The sequence below is a fragment of the Molothrus ater genome, chromosome 9, assembly GCF_012460135.2.
Source record: "Molothrus ater isolate BHLD 08-10-18 breed brown headed cowbird chromosome 9, BPBGC_Mater_1.1, whole genome shotgun sequence".
In the NCBI taxonomy this organism is placed as follows: Eukaryota; Metazoa; Chordata; class Aves; order Passeriformes; family Icteridae; genus Molothrus; species Molothrus ater.
This window is the reverse complement of record NC_050486.2, coordinates 7,801,096-7,828,247: the sequence shown is the minus strand read 5'-3', so window position 1 is coordinate 7,828,247 and position 27,152 is coordinate 7,801,096. Positions and strand designations below refer to the sequence as shown.

At 46.1% G+C, this 27,152-nt stretch overlaps 2 protein-coding genes, 1 long non-coding RNA gene and 7 other non-coding genes across 10 annotated transcripts; 8 read left to right on the top strand and 2 right to left on the bottom strand.

The window, feature by feature from the left end:
• Positions 1-572: 572 nt before the first annotated feature.
• On the bottom strand, positions 573-12,578 carry ZBTB37 (zinc finger and BTB domain containing 37). The gene is made up of 5 exons (XM_036387382.2): positions 12,533-12,578; positions 10,680-10,779; positions 7,527-8,479; positions 6,109-6,208; positions 573-3,890 (listed from the first exon to the last, which is right to left on the bottom strand). Exons 3-5 carry the CDS (start codon positions 8,447-8,449, stop codon positions 3,402-3,404), a joined length of 1,512 nt encoding a protein of 503 aa, XP_036243275.1. The 5' UTR covers positions 8,450-8,479; positions 10,680-10,779; positions 12,533-12,578; the 3' UTR covers positions 573-3,401.
• A 91-nt stretch (positions 12,579-12,669) lies between these two features.
• On the top strand, positions 12,670-18,695 carry LOC118689504 (uncharacterized). Its single transcript, XR_004980635.1, has 12 exons — positions 12,670-12,781; positions 13,873-13,919; positions 14,437-14,479; positions 14,741-14,789; positions 15,170-15,202; positions 15,586-15,671; positions 16,262-16,286; positions 16,727-16,774; positions 17,471-17,516; positions 18,143-18,175; positions 18,369-18,411; positions 18,574-18,695. It is a non-coding gene; the product is annotated as an uncharacterized LOC118689504 (long non-coding RNA).
• LOC118689879 (small nucleolar RNA SNORD74) lies at positions 13,458-13,536 on the top strand. The gene has a single exon (XR_004980702.1). It is a non-coding gene; the product is annotated as a small nucleolar RNA SNORD74 (small nucleolar RNA).
• On the top strand, positions 14,298-14,364 carry LOC118689884 (small nucleolar RNA SNORD75). Its single transcript, XR_004980707.1, has one exon. It is a non-coding gene; the product is annotated as a small nucleolar RNA SNORD75 (small nucleolar RNA).
• Positions 14,591-14,672, top strand: LOC118689869 (small nucleolar RNA SNORD24). Its single transcript, XR_004980693.1, has one exon. It is a non-coding gene; the product is annotated as a small nucleolar RNA SNORD24 (small nucleolar RNA).
• Positions 15,014-15,089, top strand: LOC118689883 (small nucleolar RNA SNORD77). The gene has a single exon (XR_004980706.1). It is a non-coding gene; the product is annotated as a small nucleolar RNA SNORD77 (small nucleolar RNA).
• On the top strand, positions 15,257-15,340 carry LOC118689880 (small nucleolar RNA snR60/Z15/Z230/Z193/J17). The gene has a single exon (XR_004980703.1). It is a non-coding gene; the product is annotated as a small nucleolar RNA snR60/Z15/Z230/Z193/J17 (small nucleolar RNA).
• On the top strand, positions 17,331-17,406 carry LOC118689870 (small nucleolar RNA SNORD79). The gene has a single exon (XR_004980694.1). It is a non-coding gene; the product is annotated as a small nucleolar RNA SNORD79 (small nucleolar RNA).
• Positions 17,818-22,940, bottom strand: HEBP2 (heme binding protein 2). Its single transcript, XM_036387835.2, has 5 exons — positions 22,800-22,940; positions 20,898-20,982; positions 20,666-20,801; positions 20,382-20,547; positions 17,818-19,817 (listed from the first exon to the last, which is right to left on the bottom strand). Exons 2-5 carry the CDS (start codon positions 20,970-20,972, stop codon positions 19,643-19,645), a joined length of 552 nt encoding a protein of 183 aa, XP_036243728.1. The 5' UTR covers positions 20,973-20,982; positions 22,800-22,940; the 3' UTR covers positions 17,818-19,642.
• LOC118689876 (small nucleolar RNA SNORD47) lies at positions 18,227-18,301 on the top strand. The gene has a single exon (XR_004980700.1). It is a non-coding gene; the product is annotated as a small nucleolar RNA SNORD47 (small nucleolar RNA).
• Positions 22,941-27,152: the final 4,212 nt, after the last annotated feature.

Below are 27,152 nucleotides of genomic sequence, written 5' to 3'. Positions count from 1 at the left end.
ACCCATCACAGAAGCATTCACACTTGGAAAGTTGGCATCTGATTCTCCACAGCTTTGGTGCAACCGTAAAGAGCCACACCAACGCAGAGGCAACAGGACACAGTATCATTCTGTTAGGGAAAGCACCTCTAAGGTAGCTACACCACTGCCAGAAAATTCACATGAGGTTTCTCCATACCGTACAGCACCTCCAACCCCTTTTTTCTCGAACCTTGGTCTCATCTGCACTCAGGAAGTCGACCCTTGAAAGAAATGTTCAATAACGATTCCTTCAGAACTGGTTCCACTGTCTAGTGCAGATGAGCCTGAACTGGTTTCAGCACTGTTCAAGAAATATTAGACATCATGAATCCCACACATACATACACATCCATTAAATGTACAGAAATAATATCAAAATGATTCCCACTACCATACCTTATACTGACTCTAGCTACAAGCTATAAACTTCACCTCAGCGAGGCCTGGGCAAGAATATTGGCTCTTTTGCATGCAATCAGAAATTATCATTTATACAGTGGCAACCTCTGCACAAAACAAAAAAAAAAAACCAAAAAAAAACCAACCAAAAAACAAACCCAAAAAGAAAAGCAAACATAAAGGAGGAAAAAATAAAAACCTTTCACAAGCTTTGTTTTCAGCCTAGTAAGGTATGAAGGACTAATTTCATGGTTTTCACCAGGCCACTTGAAGTAGTGAATCAGCAAACAGGACGCACTGCTGGCATCCTGTACTGTTTGGATGCTTCTCCTTTCACAGTATTGATACAGTAAAATAAAAACCTGCTCAAGAAACTCACAGCTATGCCATGGGAGCGAAGGCATTCACCATTTTATGTCAGCCCTTCTTCACTATGGTTGCCACCTGTCTCAGAGAAATGTTGCTTCTGTAGCAGTTACTGCACCTTCACCCTTCTCTTCACAGCAAGCTTAGCAGGGAAACTTTCCCACTATATTTTTATATAATATATGTATATAAATAATTTTATGTTTTTATAGTTTGGTAGTATTCTTTTAAAATTTCTATTTTAAAACACTTAAAAATCTTTTAAGCAACTAAAAGTAACTTTTTATGCTCTCTAGTGTGAACAGGATAGGATTTCAAAGTTTTTAACTTTTTTTTTTTCATTTTTGGTAACTTCAAAAGCTATGACTAAAGCAGCACATCTCCACTCCTCCCTGCACCTTGATTGCAACAAAACCTACCTTGGCCACCCTCTCACCTCATCCTCTGCCACTGCTCTCTGGCAACCTCAGTGTTTTGGTACCGTGATGTTTGACCTTTGCCGGGAAACCTGACGGAGCTGGTTGTTTGGGTGGCCAAATCACTCCCTGTGTGATGGATGCCCTTGACAGGAGAGGAGGAAGAAGGCACAGAAGGAAAACGGAGGTGAAATATCAGTTTTCCTGTTTGAAATGGTCAATGAAATGGTACTTTGCAGGTACCCAGCTCAGAACACCTGCAAAGGTTCCTCTTGTAGGATCACATCTCTGTTACACGTGATGCTGGCACCGAGCCCTTTCCCACACACAAAAACGCACTAGAGCCACATCTCTTTTTGAGAGAGAGATGGGAGGAACAGTGAGACTCCTCACACATAAAAAAATCTATAAATCAAGGCAAGAATACATCACCCTTCTCCAAATAATTCCCTCCAAAGGGGCAGGAAAACGATCCCAAGTACCAATTTGCAGATGGGGAAAGCGAGGGCTGGAGATGTTTCCATGCGCCCAAAACTGCAGTCAGACAACAGGCCAAGCTTTATTGTCACTTGGTCAGTCTCCTGCCTCCTAAGCCCCAGCTCTAACTTCTCATCCAGCTTTCTTGCTGAAGCAAGATGAAGTGTATTTCTTTTCCAATGTCTCCTTGTTCCTCCCATCACCTTAAGGTTCAGAACTTCACCTTCCTCCTCATGTACACATTATACATCCTCAAGAGAACTCCTTCACCAAACCTGATACGCGCAACCTGTCATCCATTTTCCCCTTCATCATGAACAACTTGGCATCAGAACTAGAGAAAACTCTTAAAATATTGCATATTTTTTTAAAAAATATGTCAGGATATTTGCACTTATCTGCCTGTCCCATGCTTTTCTGGTTATGAACCATGTAAGCTCGTGCAAACACCTACAATACACACGCAGGCATGTCTCTCCAGGTTTGCTAAACTTGCTCTAAACATCAGAGCTACTCAGAATACAAAAATGTTAAGTCCATGCAAGGGGACAGAGTTGTGATTGCTCTAGGAACCGTTCACTTTAAAGTCTCCTGAACTGTTTTAAGGAAATAGAGTAAGGTTTCTCTTTTCTTTTTGCGTTTCATTGATAAAAAAGTTATCAAACTAGTTTGTAGAAACAGGTTTAAAAGCAACCACCTGCGATTGCTCGGCTGTGACAACAGCATTGCAGTATTCCCATATCCCGTATTGCTGTTCTAAAAGATCAAGTGTGTGTCGAGGGGGGAGCAGGGGTCAAAGAGGACTTTGGTAGCCAGCCTCTAACTCTGCAATTCAGCAACTCCAGAAAATCTCTTCCTAATCCTTGGCATCACCTGAAGCATGGCAGCGCTCCAGCCAGGATCTCAGAGTGCTCAGCTCTCCAGATCAGCACCAGCAGAGGACAACCTCCTCTGGAACACCCCTCCAGCCCTTCTCCCATGCATCAGAGTCTCATGCAAACCTCACAGCTGCTAAATTCCACTCTCAGTAGCTGAAGTTCTTCCTTCACATTTTGCTGACCTCTGGAATACCACTTTGTAGCTGTGCCCACTTTAACAAGGGGCACCAGGGCTGCATGCCTGGAACGGGCAAGCCCAAAGCCGTAAAATAACAGTTTAAATAAAAATGTAAGAGACACACCAAAAATAAGACAGGGATAAATATACTCGGGCAAGGCAGGTTCCACCAGGACAGTATTTTTGCTCTCTTTGCTGTGGCAACTACCTGGGGAAGGGAGAAAGGCAACAGCCCCTTGCCCCTGCTCTCCCCTCGAGCGGGAGCATGGATATGGCTCTGTGGCTGAACCCGGCACCGCCGGCGGGACGCCCTGCTGGGCCACAGCGCTGTCCAGAAATACAAATGACTGCTTGTCCCAGATCACTACAGAACAGTAAAAAAATTTAAAATCCTGTCGATCCCTGAATAAGAAGTTGATTGACACAGTTGTTCTGTTTTTCTCCGAGAGGAGGAGGAATAAGGGAGAAAAACATTTAACACTCTATGGGTGTGTGTGTGGGTGTGTGAGAGGAAGAGAGAGAAAGAGAGATTTTTCTATTTTGGCAACATCTTGGGAGCTTCTTTCTGTTCAGTGGTGGCATTGCACTAATTACAGTACCAGCCTGCCGGGTCGGTGCTGACTCTTTAGAGCCAGGAATGGGAAGACGGTCCTTTCTCCTGGGACTTCAATCCGGCCCGGTCGTGGACACAGACCCCTGGGCCGTCTCCCCCACCGCCACAGCCTCCTCCTGCGGAGGAGATTCCTCCTCTGCCTGCCCCCGGGACGTGACCGTGGTCTCGGGGGAGATGCTGTGGGGCCCCTCCAGGGGCAGACAGCCGGGGTGGTTCTTGCGAAAGTGCTGGTTGAGGATGGCCTGGAAAGGGAAGCTTTTGCCGCACACGTGGCAGTGGAAGGGCTTGTTGCCCGTGTGCTTGCGGATGTGATACTCCAGCTGATCCTTGCGGGTGTACTTCTTCCCGCACATGCGGCACACGAAAGGGGTGATGCCCATGTGGAGCCGCATGTGCCGGTCCAGGCTGCCCTTCTGGTTGAAGGATTTGGCGCAGTAAATGCACGTGAGCCGTGGGTTGTACCGGAACCAGCGCTCTGAAACCTCCTGCTCCCGCAGATACTCCACGTAACCGCTCACTCCCAGCATGGCTGATTCCTCCCCCTGCCAAGGAAACGGCACAGATTTAAATAACAAGCAGCCTAAAACGAGTTGCAGAGAAGATCGGGCCCAGGTCCAGCCAGTGAAGCATGTGCCAAACCTCAAAATCAGCAGCACTAATGTCTGCAACCTCAAGCACACATTTAAGTGCTTAACTGGGGCCTCGGGGCTGAAGACAAACGAGCAATCAATTAGAAACCACTGCTGCAAAGGTCCCTTCTGCCAAGCCATTCCCTGGATCTGGTGAAGAAAAGACAGCCCTTAACACAAGGGCACTTGGCCACTAATTCAGTTGTGGACCACACGTCAATACTTGTTACTTTTTAAAAAATTTGTGCCAGTTTAATTAAAACACTTGGGTGTATCATCACCTTCTGTTCTCCTTACTAAAAGTCCAAAAAAAAAAAAAAAAGAAGCTGACTGATGAGCTTGCAGTAAAACAAAGGAGGAGCAAACCACAAATCATATCTGAAAGTCTTCAGGTGTCATTTTACACAGGTATTTATTCAGATGTCACTTAGAGTTCATTTTACAGTGAGTGATATTTGCCTGCCTGGCTGTGTAATCCATCCCAGCCCCGTGACATTGCAGGCAAGGATGTGCCTGACCCAGCTTGCACAGCAAAGACTCCTCTGTATTTTGTGAAGTCACACAGACAAACAGCCAAGAGCAACCTGAACCACAAGCCTGGTCTCAGGACAGACACTTCTGGCCATTGTATTCAGACTGAGCAGAAACACACGGACTCCAGAATGCTTCTGTGCTGGAGATGCACTGTTTACACCCCCAGTGCTGCTTCCCAGTGGTGCCACATGTGCAGAAGCAACCAGCAGGAGGGCACCTCCTCTGCAAGCCAGGGGTCTACAGGCATGAGCAGCAGTGTAGTGTGCCTGGTGCTGCTGAATCCAGCTGTACAGGCATAGGGAAGCTGTTGAGGACTAAAGGAGATACACAAAGCTCTGGTTCTTCCTTTCCACTCTACCACTGCCATTGGGCAGGGTTCACTGCCAGGCTATTTTAGTATGGATATCGCAATGCCAGGAGAGTGGAAGGTGATGATACTTCCCCATGGTGTGGAAAGACTAAGGTTTGATGTTTGAGGCTGTCTCACAATGCAGAAATCAGAGCACTTTTTTCTGTAGGCAGAATTAAAATTGCTTAATATGTCACATTTACCCTAGAGGGTTGGTTTGACCTGAAATTTTTGCAATGTCTTCTGAGGACACAAAACAAAGCTTTGCAAAACAGGAACAAAAAGGTATATGTCATTTTATGGAAGTGTCTAACAAAGCCAGCAGACAGCAATCACAATTTTACTCCCCTTGCTTCACTTGGTCTTACACTAGAGCTAAGCAGCCTAGTATCTCCTTACCCACCTCCAGCCAAGTCCTTAGCTTACACACTGACACATTCCCTACCTGTCAGGCTCACAAGAGTCTTTCTGCACACTGTGCTGGCTGACATGCTTGCACTACAGTGGCACTTTGACACTAATTGGATGCAACTAAATTAGACCAAAATGATAAGGCACAGGCATTACTGCCATGTCCCACTTTGCTGCACTCTACAGCCCACTGCCCTCCCATTTCTGTGCATCTCTCCGTCCTACCCCAAAACTGTGCCCAAGAAAGCACAGAATTCAGAGCTCCTTTATGTTGCAAAGTCTGCTGTGCAACACAAGTCACTTGGAGAAGAGACAGAGACCTCTCTAAAACTCCACAGCTCTTTGACACTCCACCCCAAAAGGTTTATTGGTGTAGTGCCTGGAGGGCTTTTGGGAATGGTCTTGGTACCGGCATAGAAAGATTCAGCTGTTGTCACCCGTCTTCCACAGAAGCCAAGCCACACCTCCTCCCTCTGCTCAGGCATTTGCTGCCAGTGTTTGAGGGCAGATCCAGCTCTGCAGGCAAATGGGGCTTCTCCTCAGGAGTTGGTGGCCTGCCCAGAATAAGGGTGGATATTTATGCCCTCAAACAACAAGAGAAACTCCTTGTGTTTTCCAAGTATCTGGCCAAGATCCCAAACAACAGCCAGAATCCGTTTTAAATCGTACTTGCCCAGCACATGTTCTCCTGTGAGCAGGTAGATCCTTTGCCAAAGTAAAAGGCCCTTGTATCACACACATTATTGCTTGCAAATATAAAGTATGACAACTTCATCACCACAAAGTCCCCTTCACCCTCAAGCCAACATTTACTTGCAAACACCTTGATCTGCCTACCTGGGAACTGGGCTGCTTAGGCTCATCCATCCGCCCGGGAGACTCGCTTTTCGATCTGTACCGCTCAGTCACAGCAACCATGCTGCCAGAAGGGCTAAATCTGTGGGGTGGGGAGAGTGGAAATGGGATTTTTAATGGGCATCAGGTCACCACAGGGTTTAGAGCAATGGGTGAGCAATAGAGGCACCTGTACAGCATCTCTTCAGCCTCATCAGCTAACACACTGGAAGTGGAACAATGCGAATATAAAGGAAAAAACAAATCATACCGGTCTATAGTTTCAGTCTAAACATCTGAGAAATAAAACTGAGTCATTTGGCTTCCAGTTCAGCAACAGAGAGGAGCTGCTATCATGAATAAACCAATATGGGCCTGGTGACTCAGGGACTGTAGAGCAGGACAGAAACCATTTCTCAGAGGACACCTCTCCTCCAGCACCCTCCTCCTCCATTCCTAGTGTGAAACACAAGGGATGTGATGGACTAGAAGTGGGAAACAGTGCATACAGACTGCAGTGCAAAAAGAGATGCTAGTGACTAGCTGATCCAAGGAAAAGGGCTAAGGAATTCGGAAAGCATCACTCTCCAAGATTATTCCCACTGATTGATTTATTAAGCAACAAGTGACAGAATATCCACTGCTTCCAGGTAGCTGTTTCCCCATGGACTTGAGCTAGAAGAGAGGCAGATGTGAAGGGAAACCCTAGAATTACAACCCCCCCAAATAAAACAGACCTGCCCTTTATCAAATCCGTTCTCTGGCCTGAGCCTAGGGGAAGAAAGCAAATGCTGGAGTGGAGGGGAAGCAGATGGATGGAGAATCCAAACACAGCAGATTTCACCACTCAGTTTCAACAAAGGCTTTCAGCTCTCTCATATAAATCAAAACAACAGTGGAGGCCACTGGGTTCCCCATTTCAACTGCCTCAGAAGATGTAAACCCAGGGCCCACTGGGAAGACCTTGACCTACAGCTGGTGTCTAGCTTGTTTCTCAGCCAGAACCATCCCCAGATCTCTGGGTCAGAAGGCACCAGTGCAATGGAGATATGTAATACATACTGTATATGACCTCATTAATCTGAGTGCTGAGGCTGAACCGAACATCTTCTTTTAAAAAAATATCACCTCAGCTGAAACACTGAGAGGTAGAGATCCCAGCCTCTAAGAGCTAATAAGTAATTTCCCAAGCTAGCCCCTGTACCTGGAGATCCTTGTCTGATCACTACCCAGCCAAAATACTATTACCCAAACTGGACACACTTCCTAACAGCAGGTAAAAACCCTTTCACTCTTATGCTTAAGATGGCCAAAGGAAATAGAAAGAGGAAATGTTCCAAAGCAACTGACCCAGCCAGGTCAGAATCTTGCATAACCTCCTCTTACAGCCAAGGTGAATAATGAACTTTAAGAACACCCACCTGTCGATCTCACTGCTGGTTGGCCTGACCACTTTGGCTCCAGAGGAGCCTAAGGCAAAAGCCTCCTGGCCCAGGGATCCGTGGCCCGTGGTGTCGATCACCATGGCCGTGACCTCCTCAGCGCTGCTGCCATCTTCTCCCGAGGGCTGGTGCTCTGTCCCCAGCCACTCCTCCAGGTTTTCCGTCTTTATGCGCACTCCTCCCAGCACCCGCACTTCCTCGTCGTTCTGCGCCCCACGCTCTCCCATGCCCGTCTCCACGTACCACTGTCCCGCCCTGTTGATGCGCAGGATGGGCTCCCTGCCTTCCACGTCGGAGCTCTGCTCGATGATCTGGGGGCTGGTGGACTCCTCGGGCGGGCTCAGCTCCCGGATGTCCAGCACCGTGCTGACCTGGCCCAGGCGGCTCCCCTTGGGGGTGTTGTGACGGGGGCTCAGGGGACGGTTTAGAGTCGGCGTCGCCCGGTGAGACTCGGGCGGTCTCTCCTGATGCTTCGTCCTGGTCTGGCTCAATTCCGCTTCCACCTCGGCCACGTTAATTTTGAAATGAATCCCCTCGAGTATCTGCGTGCATTTGTCTATGATGTGCTGCATCTGCAAGAAGCTGGCAGCTGTCAGGTAGCTGATGATGTCAGCCAGCTGCAGACAAATCCTGCCGGTGTAGCAGAAGGAGAGGAGCTGCTCGAACACAGAAGGGTTCTTGATGACGGAGATGGACACGGTGCTCATCTCGTTCAGGGACATGTGGTCACGGAAGTAGGGGGAGCTGGCGGCCAGCACCACCTTGTGCGCACGGAAAGCCTGGCCCTGCACGTTGACCACGATGTCACACAGCCGGCCCTGCATGCGCAGCTGGTTCAGGTGGCTCAGGACAGAGTTACTGAAGTTGGGAATCTCCAGCTGAATGTTCCCACTCTTCTCCATGGCTGTCCCAGCTGCAGGTGCACGACTCTACTGGAAAAGGGGGAAAAGATCCCATCATTAGCAGAGACAATCATTTGAAATTAGAACTTTTTTCACCTGCTTCCACAGAGTTTGAAACACTGGAGTTTTTAGAGACCTTCCTCACCCACTGAAGACACCTGGCAGCAGCTCTGTTATGAAGAAGTGTGTTTGAGCTTGCTTAAAAAAGAATTCCAAAAGCTCTCTGATCTCTCCATGCTATGCATTCCCCTGCACAAGAGTTCTGCTAAACCAGTCCCCAACAGGCCCCCATTCCCTGCAGCTTTAGCCTGCAAAACACTTCGTTCTGCCAGCCTCAATAAAAGCATATTTGCATGTGAAAAGAACGTTAAAAATGGCACAGGTATTAAAAATAGGCACCTGATTGCATAATGGATTAAAATTCTCACCACTTGTAACCTCCTAAGCATCTTGAAAAGAGAAAGTAATAAGGAAAGCTCCTTTGTAAAACAGGAACCGGGAAGGAGACCCAGGATCTAAATCCTCCTGAGACTTTTGCAAAGTTGGCCAGCACACATCTGACCTCAAGGCATCCTAAGTGCCTTGTTAACCTGAGATATCCATCATATGTGGCACTTCTGACACATGCCAGAAAGTATATAACAGGAGAGTGAAAAACAAAGCTGTGGCCCAGGAGAGCTCAGAGGGCCTCACTCAGAATCACTTTTGTAGGGTCCCAAGAGACTTCACAGTGGTCATCACTAAGCAAGTCACCATCCTGGCCCTACCCTAGGTCAGTAACTTCTGGACTCTTTCCCAAGTAGAGCAATAATGGGATTGTTCCACTTGGGCTACAATTCACAATGGTGCTGCTCTGCTTGGGCTGCAATCCAGGTAAATGGTTCACCTGGGCTGGGATGTTCCTCATTGGTCCCACCTCTACAAGAGCTCCTGGTAGGCTCAGGGAGCACCTCACTGCCCAACTGGTGCAGTCAGGGGACCCTTCACCACTCAGCTGAGGCCACCAAGGCTTATCAGGAGATCTCAAGCAGGGCCAGGGAAGATACATCACCACATCATCACATTTCATTCTGGCAAAGCTGGAAAAGAAGCCCTGACCATATATGGTAAAAAGTTGGAATGAATGAAAGTGAGACATAAACTCATCCAAAAAAAAAAAAAAGGCAAGTAAATAAGCTTATTAAAGTCCACTCATGGCATAAGCAGCTCCCAAGCTGGAGAGCATCTGAAGTGTGGATTGAGCAGAGTCCTGCAGATGTCAGAACCATTTCAAGCAGGCTGGGAATACCAAGGCTCACAGTGCCCGCTCTGAGGAATCTCTGAATCTAAGGGATTGGCACATGAAGAGCATGTCTGCCTTTGGAGGACTTTTTATTTGGAATTGATGAACATTGCAGCATAGCACATGTCCATATGCCCAAGCAGGCTTTGTGCAAACTTGGCAAACCCAGTGACTAAACACGAAGCTGCAGGACAGCCTGTCAATCTTGTGGAGCTGTGCCAAGGGATTTCTGAGTGGCAAGATGGCTGTGTGTCCCTGGGGAAGTCAGACCAGAGTGCACAAAGCTTCACAAGGTGCAGCTGAACAGTGCCAGGTCTTAGGGCTTCTTCTCTCCTTCCCCTATCACAGAATCACAGAATGGTTTGGGTTGGAAGGGACCTTAAAGCTCATCCCATTCCACCCCTGCCATGGGCAGGGACACCTTCCACTAGCCCAGCTTGCTCCAAGCCCTGTCCAACCTGGCCTTGGACACTTCCAGGGATCCAGGGGCAGCCACAGCTTCTATGGGCACCCTGTACCAGGGCCTGCCCACCCTCACAGGGAACAATTCCTTCCCAATAGCCAATCTAAACCTACTCTCTGTCAATGGGAAGCATTCCCCCTCATCATATCCCTCCACCCCCTGTCCTGAGTCTCTCTGTCTTTCCTGTCAGCTCCTTCAGGCACTGGAGGCCACAATTAGGTCACCCTGAAGCCTCCCCTCTCCAGTCTGAACCACTGCAATTCTCTCAGCCTTCCCTCACATCAGAGCTTCTCCATTGCTCTCATCATCTCAGTGTCTCCTCTGGACTCACTCCAACAGCTCCATGTCCTTCCCTATCTTTTGGAGAAAGCAACAAATCCCATAAAAATCAGGAAACCACAGTGCACAGCTCTGTGCCAACACAGCATTGGGAGCAGAACACCAACTGCACAGAACAAGGGGAAACAGAAAACCCAGCATCTTACCTGGAGTGCTGTGAGTTACATGCAGTGGGAAGGAAATGAGGGTGCTGCCTTCTTTTTTTTCTTCTGATGTAGTGAGAAGAAAACTTGTTGCCCCCTTCCCCTTTAGGAGGTAAAAAGAAAGAAAAAATGAAGTGCAGAGGAATTGGGTTCTCCCAAGAGCAGTTGTGAACATCAAGCTTTGTCATTCTTGGTTCTGCTGGAGGGTCTAGCAGCAGGATTAGCTCACCATCTTCCCAAAACAGCTGTTCCTAAAGCAATAAGCCTCAGAGTACACTCTCAAGGAAGGCAAGGGTGAAACACCCCTGCCAAGGCCACGAGCACCCAGGGAGGCAAGAGGGACGCAGAGGCTGAGCTTGGGATTTACAGAAAGAGAAGGGAAAAAAAATCATCAGCCCTTAACTGCTGAGCATGGCTGGGTATGGCTGTGGTGAGAAGGCAGCTGCTCCCCAGAGAGCCCAAGAAATTATCTGTGAGCTCAACAAATTATCTGTGAGCTTCTGCTGCAGAGGCAGGGAAAATCCATCTACTCTTTATAACCCACAGAACCCTGCTCACCCAGTGGCAAGGAACCTGCACGTCATGATCCACTCAGAGGATGAGGAGAGGGAATCTGTCCTTTGGTTCAAACTACCCTGTCAGAGGCTGATTTCTGCCCCTCTGAGTAAGGGAATCTCTCAGAGCTCCTGCACCTCAGCCCTGGGCAATGACATCCTGATTGGTGCCTGCTCTGGGAAGTCCATCACCTCCAGCCACCTTTAGGAGCAGGCTGAGCTGAGTCAGCACAGGGCACAACTGAGACACTGCTCTTTGTAATGCCATTTCAAGCTGAGACTCAGACTTAGCTCAGCAAATGCCCTCCAGCCTGTGAGGCAGCTACCAGGAGTGGGTGGAATTCCTGATCCATCAGGTAAGAAGCAGAGACAGACCACCCAGCAGATGATGTCACCTTGGAAGCTGCACTGAAAACTCTCAGCTTTTGGGCTGAGATTTACTGTGACTGGGCAACTTCAAAGAATCAGAGAATATCCTGAGCTGGAAGGGACCCACAAGGATCACTGAGCCAACTCCTGGCTCCCCACAGACATCCCAACAATCCCACCCTGTGCCTGACAGCGTTGTCCAAACCCTCTTGGAGCTCTGGCAGCTTTGAGCTGTGCCCATTCCCTGGGGAGCCTGGGCAGTGCCCAGCACCCTCTGGCTGAAGAACCTTTCCCTGACATCCAAACTAAACATCCCCTGACAAAACTCCAGGTGTTCCATGGCTCCTGTGCCTGGTCCCAGAGAGAGCTACTTATAATCCCAGAGTGGTTTGGGTTCGAAGAGACCTTAAAGCTCATCCACTTTCACCCTCTGCCATGGGCAGGGACACCTTCCACTAGCCCAGCTTGCTCCAAGCCCCGTCCAACCTGGCCTTGGACACTGCCAGAGATCCAGGGACAGCCACAGCTTCTCTGTACCAGGGCGTCCCCACCCTCACCGGTAACAATTCCTTCCCAACAAACCCCTTTGGCCGCTTGCACATTCCAACGGGACTCCGACAACTCCAAGCCCAAACACAACTCTGAACTGGGACAGGCGGAGGTGGCTCCTGGCCCGTCCACCCCCTTCCCTCAGGACCGGGCTCCCGGACCCCGCTGTCCCGGCCCCGGTGCTCCCGGACCCACCCCAGGAGGGGCCCGCGGCTCCTCCTCACCGTGACAGCCGCGGCCGCGCACCGGGGCTGCGCGGGGCGGGCGGGACCGGCCTCCCCCAGCCCCCGCCCCTCCCGGCCTGGCTCCCGCGGGGCGGCGGCCGCGCCCCCGCCGCTCCGGGGCCCCGGGCGGCTCCGCCCGCCCCTCCCGGCCCAGCCTCACCTGCCGGGGGTGGGAAGGGCCCGCAGCGCCGGCCCGGAACCGAAACGCGCCAGCGCGGGCCGCGCCCCGGAAGGAAACGCCGCGCGGACCGTACGCCCCCGGCCCGCCCCTGCTCGTGGGCCGCGCCCCGGTGGGTGTGGCCGCTGCCGCACCACGTGACCTGCGCTATATAAAGTATGGGTTGGAGACACTCTGCCTTTTCCTTTCCCGCCGCCATGAGGGTACGGTGTCCCTCAGGCGGTCCCGCCGGTGAGTGGGGGCCGATTCCGCGCTCGGGGTGCGCCGGTACCGCTCCGGGGGGCGGTCTAGGGGCCCCGCGGGTGCGGCGAGGGCGCCGATGGGAGGTGGCGAGGGCGGATTGAGGTGGATTGCGCGGCCGGGCCTGGTCCGCGGCCTAGACCGCTGGGGGCCTCCGCCTCATGGCGGCCCTGGGGATGCACAAGGGAGGCCCTGTGGAGCCCACACGGGTTTGGGGGAGTACCGGGTCACTGTAATGTCTCAAGGACTGAGTTACGGGCTCTGGCCTACTAGGCTGCTGTGCATGAGATGGGGCCGTGCAGTATTACGGGATCACGTGCCCGTTACAAATACAAGCGATAGGTCTCTGCTTTTTGTGGGTTTGGATTTTTTTAGCTGATCCGGGCCTTCAGGTGTTTGTTTTTGCAGATAAATGGGAAGCGTTGGGCAAAGAGCAGCGGTAGCGTTATGGAAGGATTAAGGGTGCCCGCACAGCTGGGATGTGTTTGCGGTGTAGGAGGGTTGAGGGCTGGCTTCACAGCCCCGGCCCTGGTGGGCTTTAGGAAACATTTACACAGTGCTCAGGCACATCGGTGACTCTTGGCCCTGTGCGAGTCTGAGAGACTCCGTGGTCCTTGTGAGTCCTGACTCAGCACATTTAAAGAGAAGTGGCTCACTTCGTTTCTATATGCTCAGCACGTGATGAGAACTATGTTGGTAGGGACATCTGAGAGGGTGATGAATGCCAACATATCTGAGCTGGGCATGGAATACTTCTGATGGCCTTATCTAGGAAGGCTGAGACACCCCTGGGCCTTTGAAGCAGCTAGAGTTCATGCCTGCCTGACTACCCCACTGATAATACACCAGAATTGTTTTTTTAGGAAACAAAGTAGCCTAGTGATCCCATCCTGCTTAAAAATACAAAATAGCAATTATGTTTTGTGGCCCGTAGTCCTTTAAAGAGCCAAAATATAGATTGCATCAGGGGAAATCATAAGACTCAAAGTATTTTGGGTGTTGCTTGGATTTTTCAAAGTAATATTCATGAATATTGCATCATTTTTGGATGAAGAACAACTAATATGTTTACTTGTTTTCAGTTCAACATGTATCAGCTACACTCTTCCTTCCTGTGGCTGCAGTGCAGGTAAATATTGCTTTTGAAATTCAGAGTTTAAATTAACAGATGTTTGGTTTGTGTACACCGACCAGACTGGGGTACTACTGTATCAGGAGTTACAGTATCAAAATTGTAATTTAGGCATTGCCTGTAGTGTCTCAGGCAGGCCTCACTTTTCTGCTGGGAAAAGTCACCTGTTTATTTGTCCTGGGGAGACTTGATGAGGCTCCTGTTGTGAACTACTGCTCATACTGTAACCAGACTGCAAGAGTACCCCCAGGGCCCCTTTTTCCTTCCTTACTGCTATTTCTTTTTTCAAAACAGTAAATAATATTTTGAGGGAAGTGTCTGGAGTATGTTGTAGAAAATTGGTAAATATGGGGATTGATACTGAGTAAATCTCAAAGCCTATGATGGTTTCAGTATAAGAGTAGTGGACAGAAGTGATTCCTGAAAACTCCATGCTGAGGCTTTCTAATGTGATTGCCAGAGGAGCTCCCTAGTTCTGCAAAACCTCTCCATCTAAATCTTCTATCTCTTTCAGATCCACCCCCAAATGTGGAGACCTAATGCTACTTCTTTCCAAGGTAAAATTATTCTTAAAAAATTAATATAAAATTATGCTTAGTGTTTGTCTAGACAGCATCTTCTGCTCTGATGCTGTCAGCTGAATTCCTTGATTAAAGCTATCCCTCTGGTGCCACAGTGATGACACTTATTTGCTACTCTTGACCAAGAGAGTGATGAGCACTTTTACCACCATAACAGTTTTCTGAGGCACAGCCACTTCACATTCTCCTCGGTGCTTTGACTGCTGAATAGACTGTTGACAAGTTTTTTACTTGTAGGATTTGAACCCTGCACTTCAGAGGGATGCAGAAGAAACGTCATCACCTGGTAAGAAAATGTGTACTTCATGTAGAGGTTTCTTCCACAGAGCTGTTAAAACACTGCAATAAAAAGGATGGCATGTGTTTTATGGTTCTTTTCCACTAAGAACGGGAACAATTTATAATACTAGCTAGTATTAAAATTTCTAAACATTTCTTTTTTAATTGGGGAAATGTCCTTGTCAAAGCAGACCCAAGAGGCCATTGCTGGGTCCTGTGATTGCAGAGCAGATACAGTGATGACTGCATAGTTCAGCAGAATATCCTGTGATGAACACTCAGTGCTTCGCCCCTATCTGATGTATCTGGCTCTTGTGATTCCCCAGGAGGGGCTGTGGGCTTGGCCACAAAGGCTGAAGGGATCTGACTTTGGTTTTGTTTTTGCAGGCACTGGGAGATTAAACTAAAAGCTGTTACAAGGTAAGTACTGCACTGCTGACATCTGAAAACTCATTTAATCCCTGCTATCTGCAAAGGCTGCTGTGTGATGAGTGCATAGTTCAGCAGATGACCTGTGATGATCACAGTTAAGTCTTTCGCCAATTCCTGATGCAGCCTCCTGTAGCTTAGGCTAGTTCAAACAATCATGTGGGAAGGTGAAGGGAATAATTTTTTTTTTTTCTCCCTAAATGTGTTTTAAAACTTTATCTCAGGAGACCAGTAAGTGGGTTAAACAACAAAAGCAGTAAGATGAATAGAAAGATACAGAGTAGGATGTGGTTGTGAAGTCAAGCACAGAATATAGCAGAATAAGGTTAATCAGGTGTTAGTGCTCCAGGTTCTAAAAGTTTCTTGTTTTGCAGGCTGCCCTTGACATGAGCCCCATGCCTCTGGTGTGACAAACCATTTCACCTGTTACTGATGTTGGTGAAGGCCTTCCTAATTAAAGGTAATTACTAAACACTCATTTTTTAGATGGATGCTACTTTTGTCTGTGCTGCATTTGAGAGTCTGCTTTTAGAAATGCTTATAAATTCATTTTGTTCTTAAAAGGTGTGAGACAAAGATTAGTATTGTTAAGTATGCTTTTTGCTTCCTGTATTTCCTGAATTTCTGTAAGAGCATCAAATAATTGGGGTGTTAATAATCTCTAGAATTTTCCTGTTAAAACTAAATGGTGAATGCTATGTTACTGTGACTTTAGTGTCCAGAGTAGTTACCCTTCATACGCCCAACTTGGTTACACAAACCTCACATCACTGAACTCTGCAGTTGCAAGGTTTGCTCCTTCCTGCAATTTCAGCATTGGTGAGGTGAGGAATAAACATCTCAGTGTTGAAGAGCTGGGAAATGGCTTTATTACAACCTGCCTTCAGAAGGGGATAGGAGTGTTGCAGCCTACTGTAAATGATGTTGAATCAGGTCTCTGATCCCCATGAGGAGGAATCAACCAAACCCTGATACAGTAGTTCACTCAAGCTGTTCTTAATACTGTAACTTCCTGCTGGACCTTGCCTAATGGCAAATTTTTCTTTGCAGGTTTCCAAATGTTTCTCATTGTGAGGTAAGTGCTTTTTTTTTACTTCTTAAGTATTGGGATTTCAACATAGGCCCATAAGTAAAGTTTTTAACTTCTTGTCAGCTAGGGAGCATGGGGCCCATTGGCTGTGGCATGCATCTCAGCCAAAACAGGAGGATGTTTTAAAAGGGAGCTGCTGGCTGGAGCCCACTCTTGACAGGCTGGTGTGCACTAAACTCTATCACAGTGAGCTCCTCTTGAATTGGCTCTGATGGCACTATTTAAGTATTTGCCCTCTTGCCCATAGCAGCCTAGCAGGGCTGCACAGGGCTGACAGTGTGAGCTGCCTGTGTGATGAGATGTGACTGCCTTGACTTTCAAACATGGAGGTCTGTAATTAGCTCTATCTGACTGCAGGCACCTGACTTGGGTTTTTTCCTTCTGTGCTTGTTTCTGTACTGTGCTAATGGTTTGCTTTGATCCAGGTGTGATGGAGCTGGGAAGTAAAGGACCTGGTAGTGCTGCCAGCAAAAGTAAGTTGCAAACACATGAGTGTGACTGTCAGAACTGTGTGATACAGGGAATGAGGAGTTTACTAGATCCCTGGGTGTTACAGGGCTGGCTGCAGCATTCAGTAGGGTTCTTGATTTTATTACTTTTTCCAGGTAAAAAGCCTGGATTTGCCAGCAGCCTGCAGGATTCATTCCCCCAAGGTGCTGCATATCTCAAAACTAACTGCTTGCTGTGACTAAAGAAATAGTGGTGACCATTTTAAGTGTGTAACTGCTATGGACTATTTGAATTCCTACTTGATGAGAAAAGCTCTGTGCTACCAGGTTGCCACACATTCTGAGCTAAATAAATGCAGTACAGTAGCAGTACTTGCTATTAAACTTCTTGCTGTTTAAATTTAGTGGGCTCTTTCAGGGAGTGGCACTGATCTTGAATGCTTATGTGTTAAATTGTTCATCTCAGTGGCTAGATCAGAGCTCTTATGGTGATGTGAATGAAGATGTGGTTGGGGCTAGGGTCAGATCCCCCTTTAAAGGGTTTGTCACAAAGATACACCATTAAGCTACTCTTGGCATGTACTGTTTGTGATGAATTCTAAACAATGGGAATCTCTCTGAAAGAGGCTGAGGAGAACTCTTGTGCTGAAACAGTACCCACATTCACACTTGTTCAAAGCACTGCCAAAGGTGTGTTAGTACAATTTCCCTTCTTTACAGGGTGATGCTTGCATGGAGTTTGAGAAACAAGATAAATGTGCCTGAGGTAAGTGTAGAATACATGGGGTTTAATAATTCGTGCAGTGTTGTCTTTGTGCTGAATGCCTAAATAGTGGTGCCTAAAATTAGTCCTATGAGATACCTGATTTGTCTTCCCTTTATCTGGCTGTTCTGTGGGCACTACTGTAACACTGCACTCTGGAATTAAAATAAAAACATTGTCTGTGGCTGTCACTTCTCAGAGTTGTTACTACTGATCTTTATATTGTCTCCACACAAATGTAGCACAAATTCTAGATTATTGCTGTACAAACTTGTTTTCAAACAAACTGGAACACTCCAAACACTTTAAAAATTAAAGCCATGGGACTTGTATTTTAGGTATTTAAAATATTGAAATACAACATTTTTGGAGAGGCAGTATCACAAATCAAGTTAGTAGCTTTTTACTTTCCCTGATTGTTCCAATGTTAGGAATTCTGTATTTCCAGTTAAGTTGGGATTTGTAAGCTATGTGTATCCTCTTTGGGTGTTGTAAGGTGGACTTGTAAGATGTCAAATAAAAGTCAGTTTCCTTTGAGTAAAAGTTTAGTGAATAGAAATGAATAGATAAATAAACTTTGCATTTAGTGCTGCTGTCTGTTATTCTGAAAGTACTTCTTTCTTCCTCAGGAAGGGACTGTACTGTGTCTGCAGCCTCACTAGGTAAGTCCACAGAACAGATGAATTGTACTAAAAACTTCTGGAAATATTTGTAGCCACTGATGAAATTGATTCTGCCAAATGAGTTACTGTGATATCACCCTTTCCGTTCCATTTCTATCTGAGGTTACAAAGCTGTTGTGGAGCTTTTAACAGTTGTGCTGCTGCATATGCTAACTGTGTTTTCTTGATTTAGGTGAAGAGGCAACTCTGAAACTAGCATATGAAGGATTGAGAAGGTGAGTGTAACAGCAGTAATGTATTTGTTGGAACAAATGATGATAACCTTAGCTTGAACTCTCTCACTGAACAGAGATGAAATCCTAAGGTCTGAGATGTTCCCATCAAGTGTGTTGTGCTGGTTTGGTACCTTATAATGGTTCTTCTGTCTGTCTTAATAGGTGGAAGATTGGATGAATGGGTTACACTTGCATGAACAGCATTAAAAAAGCCAATGTGTTTTTACCTCACTGGTAATGTTTGCCTGATGTTGATTGGAGTGAATAAAAATCTGTAAATGCTACCTGGTGTTGTGACCTCCTTTCTGGCTGGAACAGCTTGATGCAAAGTACCTCAGGCTGCTATATTTACATTTAACATGCTTAATTTAGAGCAGGGACTAAAATAGGCTAGATGCTAGTCCTGCAAGTGTCTTAACTGAGGTGTCAAATACTGCTGGTGTGCAGGCTGCAAGTCACCATATTTTAGAGAAAGCTAAATAAGTATTTCTTTCAAGTGTTTTAAGGAGAGAGCTAAACTTGTATATTTGCTACTAAAGTAATAGTCTACCAGTAATCCTGGTATTATGTGTTCAGGTGCAGATCTTCTCAGAGCAAGTGTACAGCTTGGCCTGGGTAACCCTTTCCCAAGGGTTCTGGATTTTAACAACACAACACTTGCTCTTCAGGAGGGGAGAAGTTTGAGAGATGGGAGATTTTGATAATACTAAATAACAAGAGTTACTGTTTATAAGTCATTAAGGCCTGCTAAGATGTTTGTGCTTTCTAATGCTCCTTAATGGAAGCTTGCTTCTCTGAAAAATCCATTTAAATTCCTCCCTGGTCTCAGGGGTGATGTCAATATGGGAACGTCAGCTTATGAAAGTCAGTTATGAAGAACTCCCTTTCCATAACACTTCAACTACTGCTGTAGCACTTGTAATAAGGAATAAAGCTACAGACCTAAACTTCAGCAGGATTATTTTCACATTATTAGTGTTGCTTAGAACCTTTCAATAAGAGGAGTAAGTTTGTTAGATTTCCCACCCACTCCACCTGGTATGATCTTGAATTACATTGTGAAATGTTTTTATCCAGAAAACATTTTATCCAGAAAAACTTAATCCTAGAGAAAATAAATTTGGACATTGTGTCCACATGTGAATTAAATCTTTTCTGCACTAAAAAGCCAGTAATAAGGTCTGTTTTCATCCAGAGCTGATTAGTAGCCTCTTAATGTTCCCCCATTGTGTTACTTTTTAAAATACCACACTTCATTATGCCTGTTAAAGAGCTTGAAGGGACTGTCATAGCCTGCAGTATAAAAGAAATCTTCATGGAATGGTTGGCCTCTGTTTCTTAAGGTTCTGGCCAAGGCATCAGCTTCCTCAGCATACTTCTCTGGGGAGGCAAATCCACCAAAGGACCTGGTAAAAGTGAGAAAAGGAAAAGTTTTGGCTCATGCCCCTTGCTTTATTTTCACAGACAGAATGCTCAGACTTAAAAAGCAAGTTTGTGCACTTGTGCTGCAGTTTGTAGTTAGTAATTACCCATGCAGAACTAGCAGGCAAGCAGCATGGGTACTTGTTTTTGAATAAAGATTTAAAACAAGTAAGCACCCAAGTACCAACTGCCCTGCCTGTCTTGTGGCAGTTAAGGACTAAAATTAAAGTGCTGGGAGAACAGTTTAGATGTTCTGTAAAACAACCTGTCTTCAGAAGATGATTCTGGAGGTTGCATCTCTATGAAACTCAAAACAGTTTTCAAATGTCTTCTAAAAAAAAAATCTGTGTTTCACAACTTGGTCACTTGTCTTTGTGGTAAGACACCCAAACATAAGATTGCCTGAGGGCTGGGTTTTAGCAATTCAAGCTCTGAACAGCAGGGTCTATGCATATTTAATCATCTCTTAAGAAAGTGTAGCCTACACTTTAACGAGGGCAGGTACTGCCCTGGATTCACGTGGTGTCAGCTGTGCTGCTCTTGCTTACCGGACAAAGAGAGCTGCTGCCTTCCGTTCCTCAATGAACACATCAGAGTCACTGGGCTGGGGGGGACAGTCCTGGTGTTCAAATGGCACAAAGAAAGAGATCTTGAAGTCTGTGCAGCCTGATTTTACCAGGCAGGTCACTGGCACAGTCATATCAATCTTCATTTCTAGAGGAAAGGAAAACCAGGTGTCTTAAACTGCATCTCCCAGCTCCTCTGTTGTTCATTATTATTTGTGTTCATTAGCTACTTGTAATTATTTCCATTTAGAACCAGCTTGTCCTACCTTTTTCATTCTTTCCCTGGATGTAGTGGAAGAGTTTCCAGAAGCCCTGGCGCATTGCTTCCTTCTGGCTTTCCCCCCTGATGACCGTGCTGACCCACTTTGCTGTCTCATACTGACGCAGTTCATAGTCCTTTGCCTGAAAGGTAGCAAAAGTCACAGTAACCATGAGCTGGGTGTTGACAGACATTAGCAGCTGCTTTTTCCAAATCAGCATGAGTATTGCTGCAGTTACCATTGCCTCTGCTGAGCTCCAGCGAGGGGACTGCAGGTCCAGGGACAGAAATGTTTGCTTGAAGGACTTGATCATCTTGCCAGAGCTGGAAGGCAGACACAGTTTATTGGTATCTCTTAAATTAATATGGCACTAGGGCTTTTCAGTTGTTGCTGAAGTGGTGAAAGGCCTGAAAAAAGGCTGAAAGCCATTGAGCTCTGCAGGAACAGAGCACCAGGACCAAGAAACTACCTCTGCTGGAGGAAGTGTTCTATCAGAATACACTGCCCTTGCCTCTCTATGATAGAAAGGTATTTCCTGACAGCAAAATGAGATCCTACAAGTGGGAGTTTTGTGGGAATCTGTAAGTCAAAAGGCCTTCACTTCAGTCTGCTTGCTCCTGGATGAAAAAGCAGTAGTGGTGTGGTGGGTGATCTGGTGTTTACTGTGCTCTTAACTGTAGTTGGCCTCTCATGATAGCCTATGGCTCTCTTAAAGGCTTTTAGCCTCAGAGTCCTGTGGGTAAATGAGATTTTCTGCATTACTCAATGAATAACTATTTCCTTTATAACCTTCACATGGGAGGAAAAAAGGTGAAAACAAAAACACTGTTCCAAACAAAGCCAGTGAAAATATTCAAAACCAGTGTTGAAATGATCAGATCTGGTTAAATACTGAGATTTTAGTGGCCTCCATAAATGACTTCTGTTGTTAACCAGGCAGACTGTAGTATACGATGAACATTCTGACAGTCTCTGCCTTGTGTTACATTACAGTGTCCTTCACCCATCATGTTGCAAAGAGCACATAATTCAGTGATTATCTGGGTTCTTAGGTCATAGAATGTTGTCTTCTCAGACTATAACTTAATTACCTGCTTCATAGGTAACAATGTGAATTTCGTAAAACCAACTGTCTTTTGCTATTTAACCAGTTCCTTGGCTGTTACATCTTCTTGCCATACTTGGACTACTGTTGAATTCTATGAATCCCCTCCTGTACTCTGCCTAGAGGTGGCTACGAAGAGTTCTTGGGATATGAGGTTGAAAAGCTGTTGTTAAACCACACCATAAAAAAATGCCACAAACCCTGGTGGTACTGGGGTCCTTTAGAGTCTGTAAAATAAGTAATATGTAGAGCCACTTCATTGTTGAGCTTTTTCCAGCAGCTCCTTCACTTGTCACCACAGATGAAGGGAAGATCAGAATCAAACAGCTGGATACAGCTGCTGCTGGTAAAGGCAGGTGCTGTTCCCTTCCCTGTCCCAGCCTGAAGGTGCATCATCTCCAGCAGACCTGACCAGAATGATGGTCACCAGGGCCTGCTGCACACTTGTACTCTAGTAATACACTTCGTCCATGGTGTTTACAAATCAACAAAGCATCATAAAGCAGGAATCCATATAATTAGAAGCAAATATGAGGAATTACACTGAAACTTCCTCCAACAATTTATTGCCACTTGAAAGATGGTGCTGCTGCTTCACACTTGTATTAGCTACTGAATGAGCTGGTTTCTCTTTACTAGCTAATTCCAGCTGCTTCCCAACATACCTTTCTGTAGCTACTGGGTAGACCTGACAGCTCTGGATTTTGTGACTTTATGGCCAGTACTGTCAGTGACTGCATGTTAGAAATATTTTTTTTAATTACATAAAACAATGCTTTAGGATGGGAGAGACAAGCAGAAGAATCCTTCAGATACAGTTGAATTTTTTTAGATGTACAGGGAAGCAGAACTTTGAAATGTCCATTTCTTCATATAAATATGTCTATAGGGTGTTCAGTTTTCTGCAGCTGTTAATGCATGGGCCAAAGGGACAGATAGCAGGTTACATTGCTAGCACAAGTAAGTGCAGGCAGAGCATGCCACTCCACAAACTACTAGTGCTATTAAGGAAGTGGAGAAGGTAGGCATACTTACAGTTTCAGTCCTTGTCCTTCCAGCTGTTGCAGTGTGTCCTGTGCAGGCTGCACATCCTCATAAGATGCTGCATGTCAGTGTTTATTTGAGTTTGGGCAAGCTCCTCCCATGCCTCAACCCTACTGGAGGGGGCTACTGTTATGAAAACCAGAAGGCTGGAGCCCTGTCCTGCTCTGGGTCTCATTGGAGAGCCCCCACGCAAATGCCAAAGGCCCCACCTACTATCCACAAGGCAACACTGGGACTAGTGTGTGATGTGGCTCCATAAACAGTTTTGCACCCTTGTGTAACTTCCCCTGTTTGCCATGGCTGTGTGCCCACTTATGACAGGGTCAGTGGCAGGTTTTGTGCTTTGGGAGAAAGGATTTCACAGAAATAATGTGTCTCTCCCCCCCACCTGACTTGGATTATGGGAGAGTGGTGCTATGCAGAATGCCAGCTTTTCCTTTTTACCACAGGGGTGAAGGGTAGGTAGAGATCTGGCTGCACACTCTGCTGAGACCATCCTCACGGGATTTTTGCTGGCATGTTATGAAAGACAGACAGTGTTCTCTGATGGCTGGCTGTTCTGAGCGGCATTTGAGGTTAATCAGCCCTCTTAGCCCTTGGATATCTGCACAAAGGGGTTATACAAAGCTATTGTGAAATCCTGTCCTGATTATAATACACACAGCGAAGCTGGGCTCTTCATTTAGCCAGCTGCAGCTCCAGACAGAGTTTGGTACCAGCACAATAGGGCAGATTAAACTGCACAGTTTGTGTTCTGAGAACACCTCTCAGTTTGTCATGGTTTGTGCAAATTCCTTGCAGCCAAATTCAGCTGAGCTCTCTGGGACATTTTACATCAATAGCTGGGAATGACTTTTTAACAGGAAACCCACTTTGCTTGCTGAGAACTTCATCAGGATGCTGTGTGATACACTCCTGTTCTGAAAAGGGAAGTAAAACCATGCCAAAAAGCAATTGTGAATTTATCTCTAAAGCCACAAATCTCTGCAGAGCAGAAGAAAGTGGTGTACAGTTATTTGCTACTGGAGTTTATTCAAATAGGTTGAAATGTGTAACCACTTCTCTGCATGCTTCATGTTTTTTATTTTCCAGAGTAAAATATTTCTCCATTTTACCTGTGCTCTGCCTGGGTCAAACAGGAACAGCAGGAAGGTGATTGGAGGAGCAGAAGCTGTTTGGTCTTTATCAGGAGCCATAGGCATGGAAAGTCATGGGCTGGGGTAAGGTGAGCTGTCACCTTACCCTGTCACCCCAGGGATGGAAGTGTTTTTGAACACCACCAGATATGAAAAACAATACCCAGCGACAACAGTTTGGCAAATCTACACAAATTTACCCCAGTGGTGAGCATTGAGAAGTACTACCTTGGAAACGGGGCAATAACTCTGTAGATAAAGGCAAGCCCTGGGTGGATTCTCATTTGGTTTCTGGAGCAGAGAGGCCCAGAACAAACCCCCAGTGAGTTTGTGTGTCCAGCTGATGTCCCTGACAAAGAGTTGACTGTTCCTGGTGGAGCACCCCCAGGCTGGAGAACAATCCCCAGTGTTTTCCCAAGAGGTTGTTTTCCAGCACTTGTTTTTACACATAAACATTGAGAGAACATGTCAACAGCTGCATGAGACAGTAGGGCAGGCATGGGGACATGTATTCTGTTTATATACATTCCAAAACTTAGAGAATGGGGATGGGATTATGGTGCAACCTGACCCACATTCTCACTAGTACCTCCAAACAGAGGAAAATCCAAGTACACAGCAGCCATTAAGTCCCAAAGGCTCTGTGACTTTTGACCTCTGTGTAATGTCATAAGTATGTGTCTGGGACTTGGCTGGCATTTTCTAGAAAGCTAACAAAGCAATGTTTTTCTGTTCCCTTGCCTTAAGGAGCAGGGATGAGGGCACAAGCAGATAAAGGTATGTGGTTTGTACCTTAATTTTACTGTCTTTATCTGGGCAGGAGCACTGTAATGAACTGGTACTTAAGTAACAACATTGATTGGATAAGGACAAGGACAAACCTGTGATATGATCACTTGTGATTTCCACTTTTCCTCTGTGTAACAAGACCTTGAGCAACATTCTCCACAGCAAAACTGCTTCCATCTGCTGTGTGGCAGTACTACAACTGCTGCTGTCACATGGATGCAGTTGTGTTCTAAGGTACCTTTATCCCTAGAGGCAAGCACAGACTGTGTGCACAAGCAGGAATCTTTTCCACTGTCCTAATTGTGTCAGGACTGCAGGAACCCAGGAAAAAAGTGTGTTTTTACAGTGGGGTTAATGATAACTCTGAGTCATACTCTTGTAGCTGACAAGTCTGTAGTGTGATATGAAGAATGAGGGTGTGAGGGGCAGACAGGGATGTGAGGCCACTCACATTTTTTATCAAGTGGTCTCAACACAAAGCTCCAAGCAGTTTTGCATTGCTGCTTGAGCTTGTCAGAGAATCTTTGACAATTATTTTAATTTAAAAGAACTGGGTCTCTCCACATATAAATGGCCTTTACTTTTGTAAACATATGCTCATATGATGGTGCAGAAACCTCACTTCACAGCAAAGGAGTTGAGCATGTGATATTACTGTAGTTACTGTCCAGGGCAGTAGAAGTGTCCATATATGTTGTTAGATGAATTGTGGTTTGCTGCAAATTCAGCTCCTAAAAGAAGCCTCTTACCTCCTTGCTGTAAAGAGAGCCTCCACATATTCTCAGTCCCAGCATGGAAAATGAACAAGCAGAAACACACCATCCTCTAAAGAAGCAGTTGAATGTACTATAGTACTGTTCCAAGGAGGTTCCTTATTATCCTTAGGAATTGTGGAAAGGAAATCTATGCCATAACTGCAGTGAGGTGGTATTTAGACCTTGTGCTCTGACCTACACATTTTATATCAGCAGGGGAGTTTGTTACTATTGGATTCACCTTCAGCCAGAAGTCATCTGCTTTCTGGCAATGTGTGTGGGGATTTTGTCCACATTTCTGCCTGATTCCAGCTAGTTCATTACAAATGATGTGAAACTACTGCATCTCCTGCTTACTCAGTGACATAGTTGCCTAAATCTTGCTGAATGAGTGATTCTGTGCTCACTTCATCAGAGAAAACATGGAACTGGCTGCTCTTGACCAAATAAAAAGCTTCCTACACCAAACACCACTCCAGAGCACTCCTGACTCGGCATTTTCCAAGAGTTCCCTGCTGAAGCTCACATTTTGAAACATTCTAGGTTTGGGGAATTAATCTTAAATGAATCCTTGCTTCCAGCAGCCATGAAAAACATTCCTAAACCTTCCTGTCTTCTGTGCATGGAGCCCAGAGAGAAGCTATTTCAGCTTTATATACTGCTTTATTCACTGGATTGTTTCTACAATAAGGCTTATTTTAATATGGATCTGTTCTGGGATCTAGCTAGAAACTGAACTCCACAAGCAATTGTCTCAGCAAACTTTAGCCAGTGAAAGAAGGTTCCTAGATCCACAGAAACTTCCAGTCCTCTCTGATTGCTGAGAGGAAATTAATTCATCTTCCCCTACAAATTCATCCACATTCTGTTATGGAAAGATTCATCTCAGAAACAAGAACATGAAGGTAAGTTTTTATCTTCAAGATAGGAATATCTCATAAAGGGAAAGAGGTAACAGTGCTTGCTAGTAAAAAGTCTTGACACAAATTTATTGCATTGCTGGTTTTGCTTTTTTAAATAGTTTAGAAGGGACTTAAGCCTAAACTGTGACAGAATACACCTTATTTGCAATACAGCTCTGAAGAGGCAACAGCTGCTTGGGCAGAAACACAATGGGCTCTGCATTTTCTTGCTTTGATCCCCCTTCCGAGAGTTTTAAAGTGATCTTTTCCTTCTCTTTTTCTTTACCTGCTTTGGCCTCCTTCTTCCCTTCCTCTATCCCTTTCTCTCTCATTCTCAGCCTACTCCAGTCTGTATGCTGCATGGACTGAGACCACCTGGCAGCTCCTCTGTCAAGGACCTGAGTTAAGCTCTTGACTCTGCTGAGGGGTTCTGAAATTGTGGGAGCAGCCCCACATGTCTGAAAAAGCCCCTAATATGCAAAAATTGCCCTTGAGAGCTCAGGATTTCCCTGTGTAGTCCCAGGAACCTGAGAACATCCAGACATGATGCAAACCGGCCCAGAGAGTAGGGATTAATATGTTAAAGGAAATACTTTCCTTAAAATAATTTCCACTTCCAAAAAGGCATGAAGAGGAACTGGAACTGAGGGTTTATCTCCTAAGCTTCTTCCTTATCTTACTGGCATGAATGTGGTTCATATCAGAACTCTCCTCTCGTCTAACAGTGGGTTATTGGTAGTGGGTGTGGGGTTTTGATGGGCG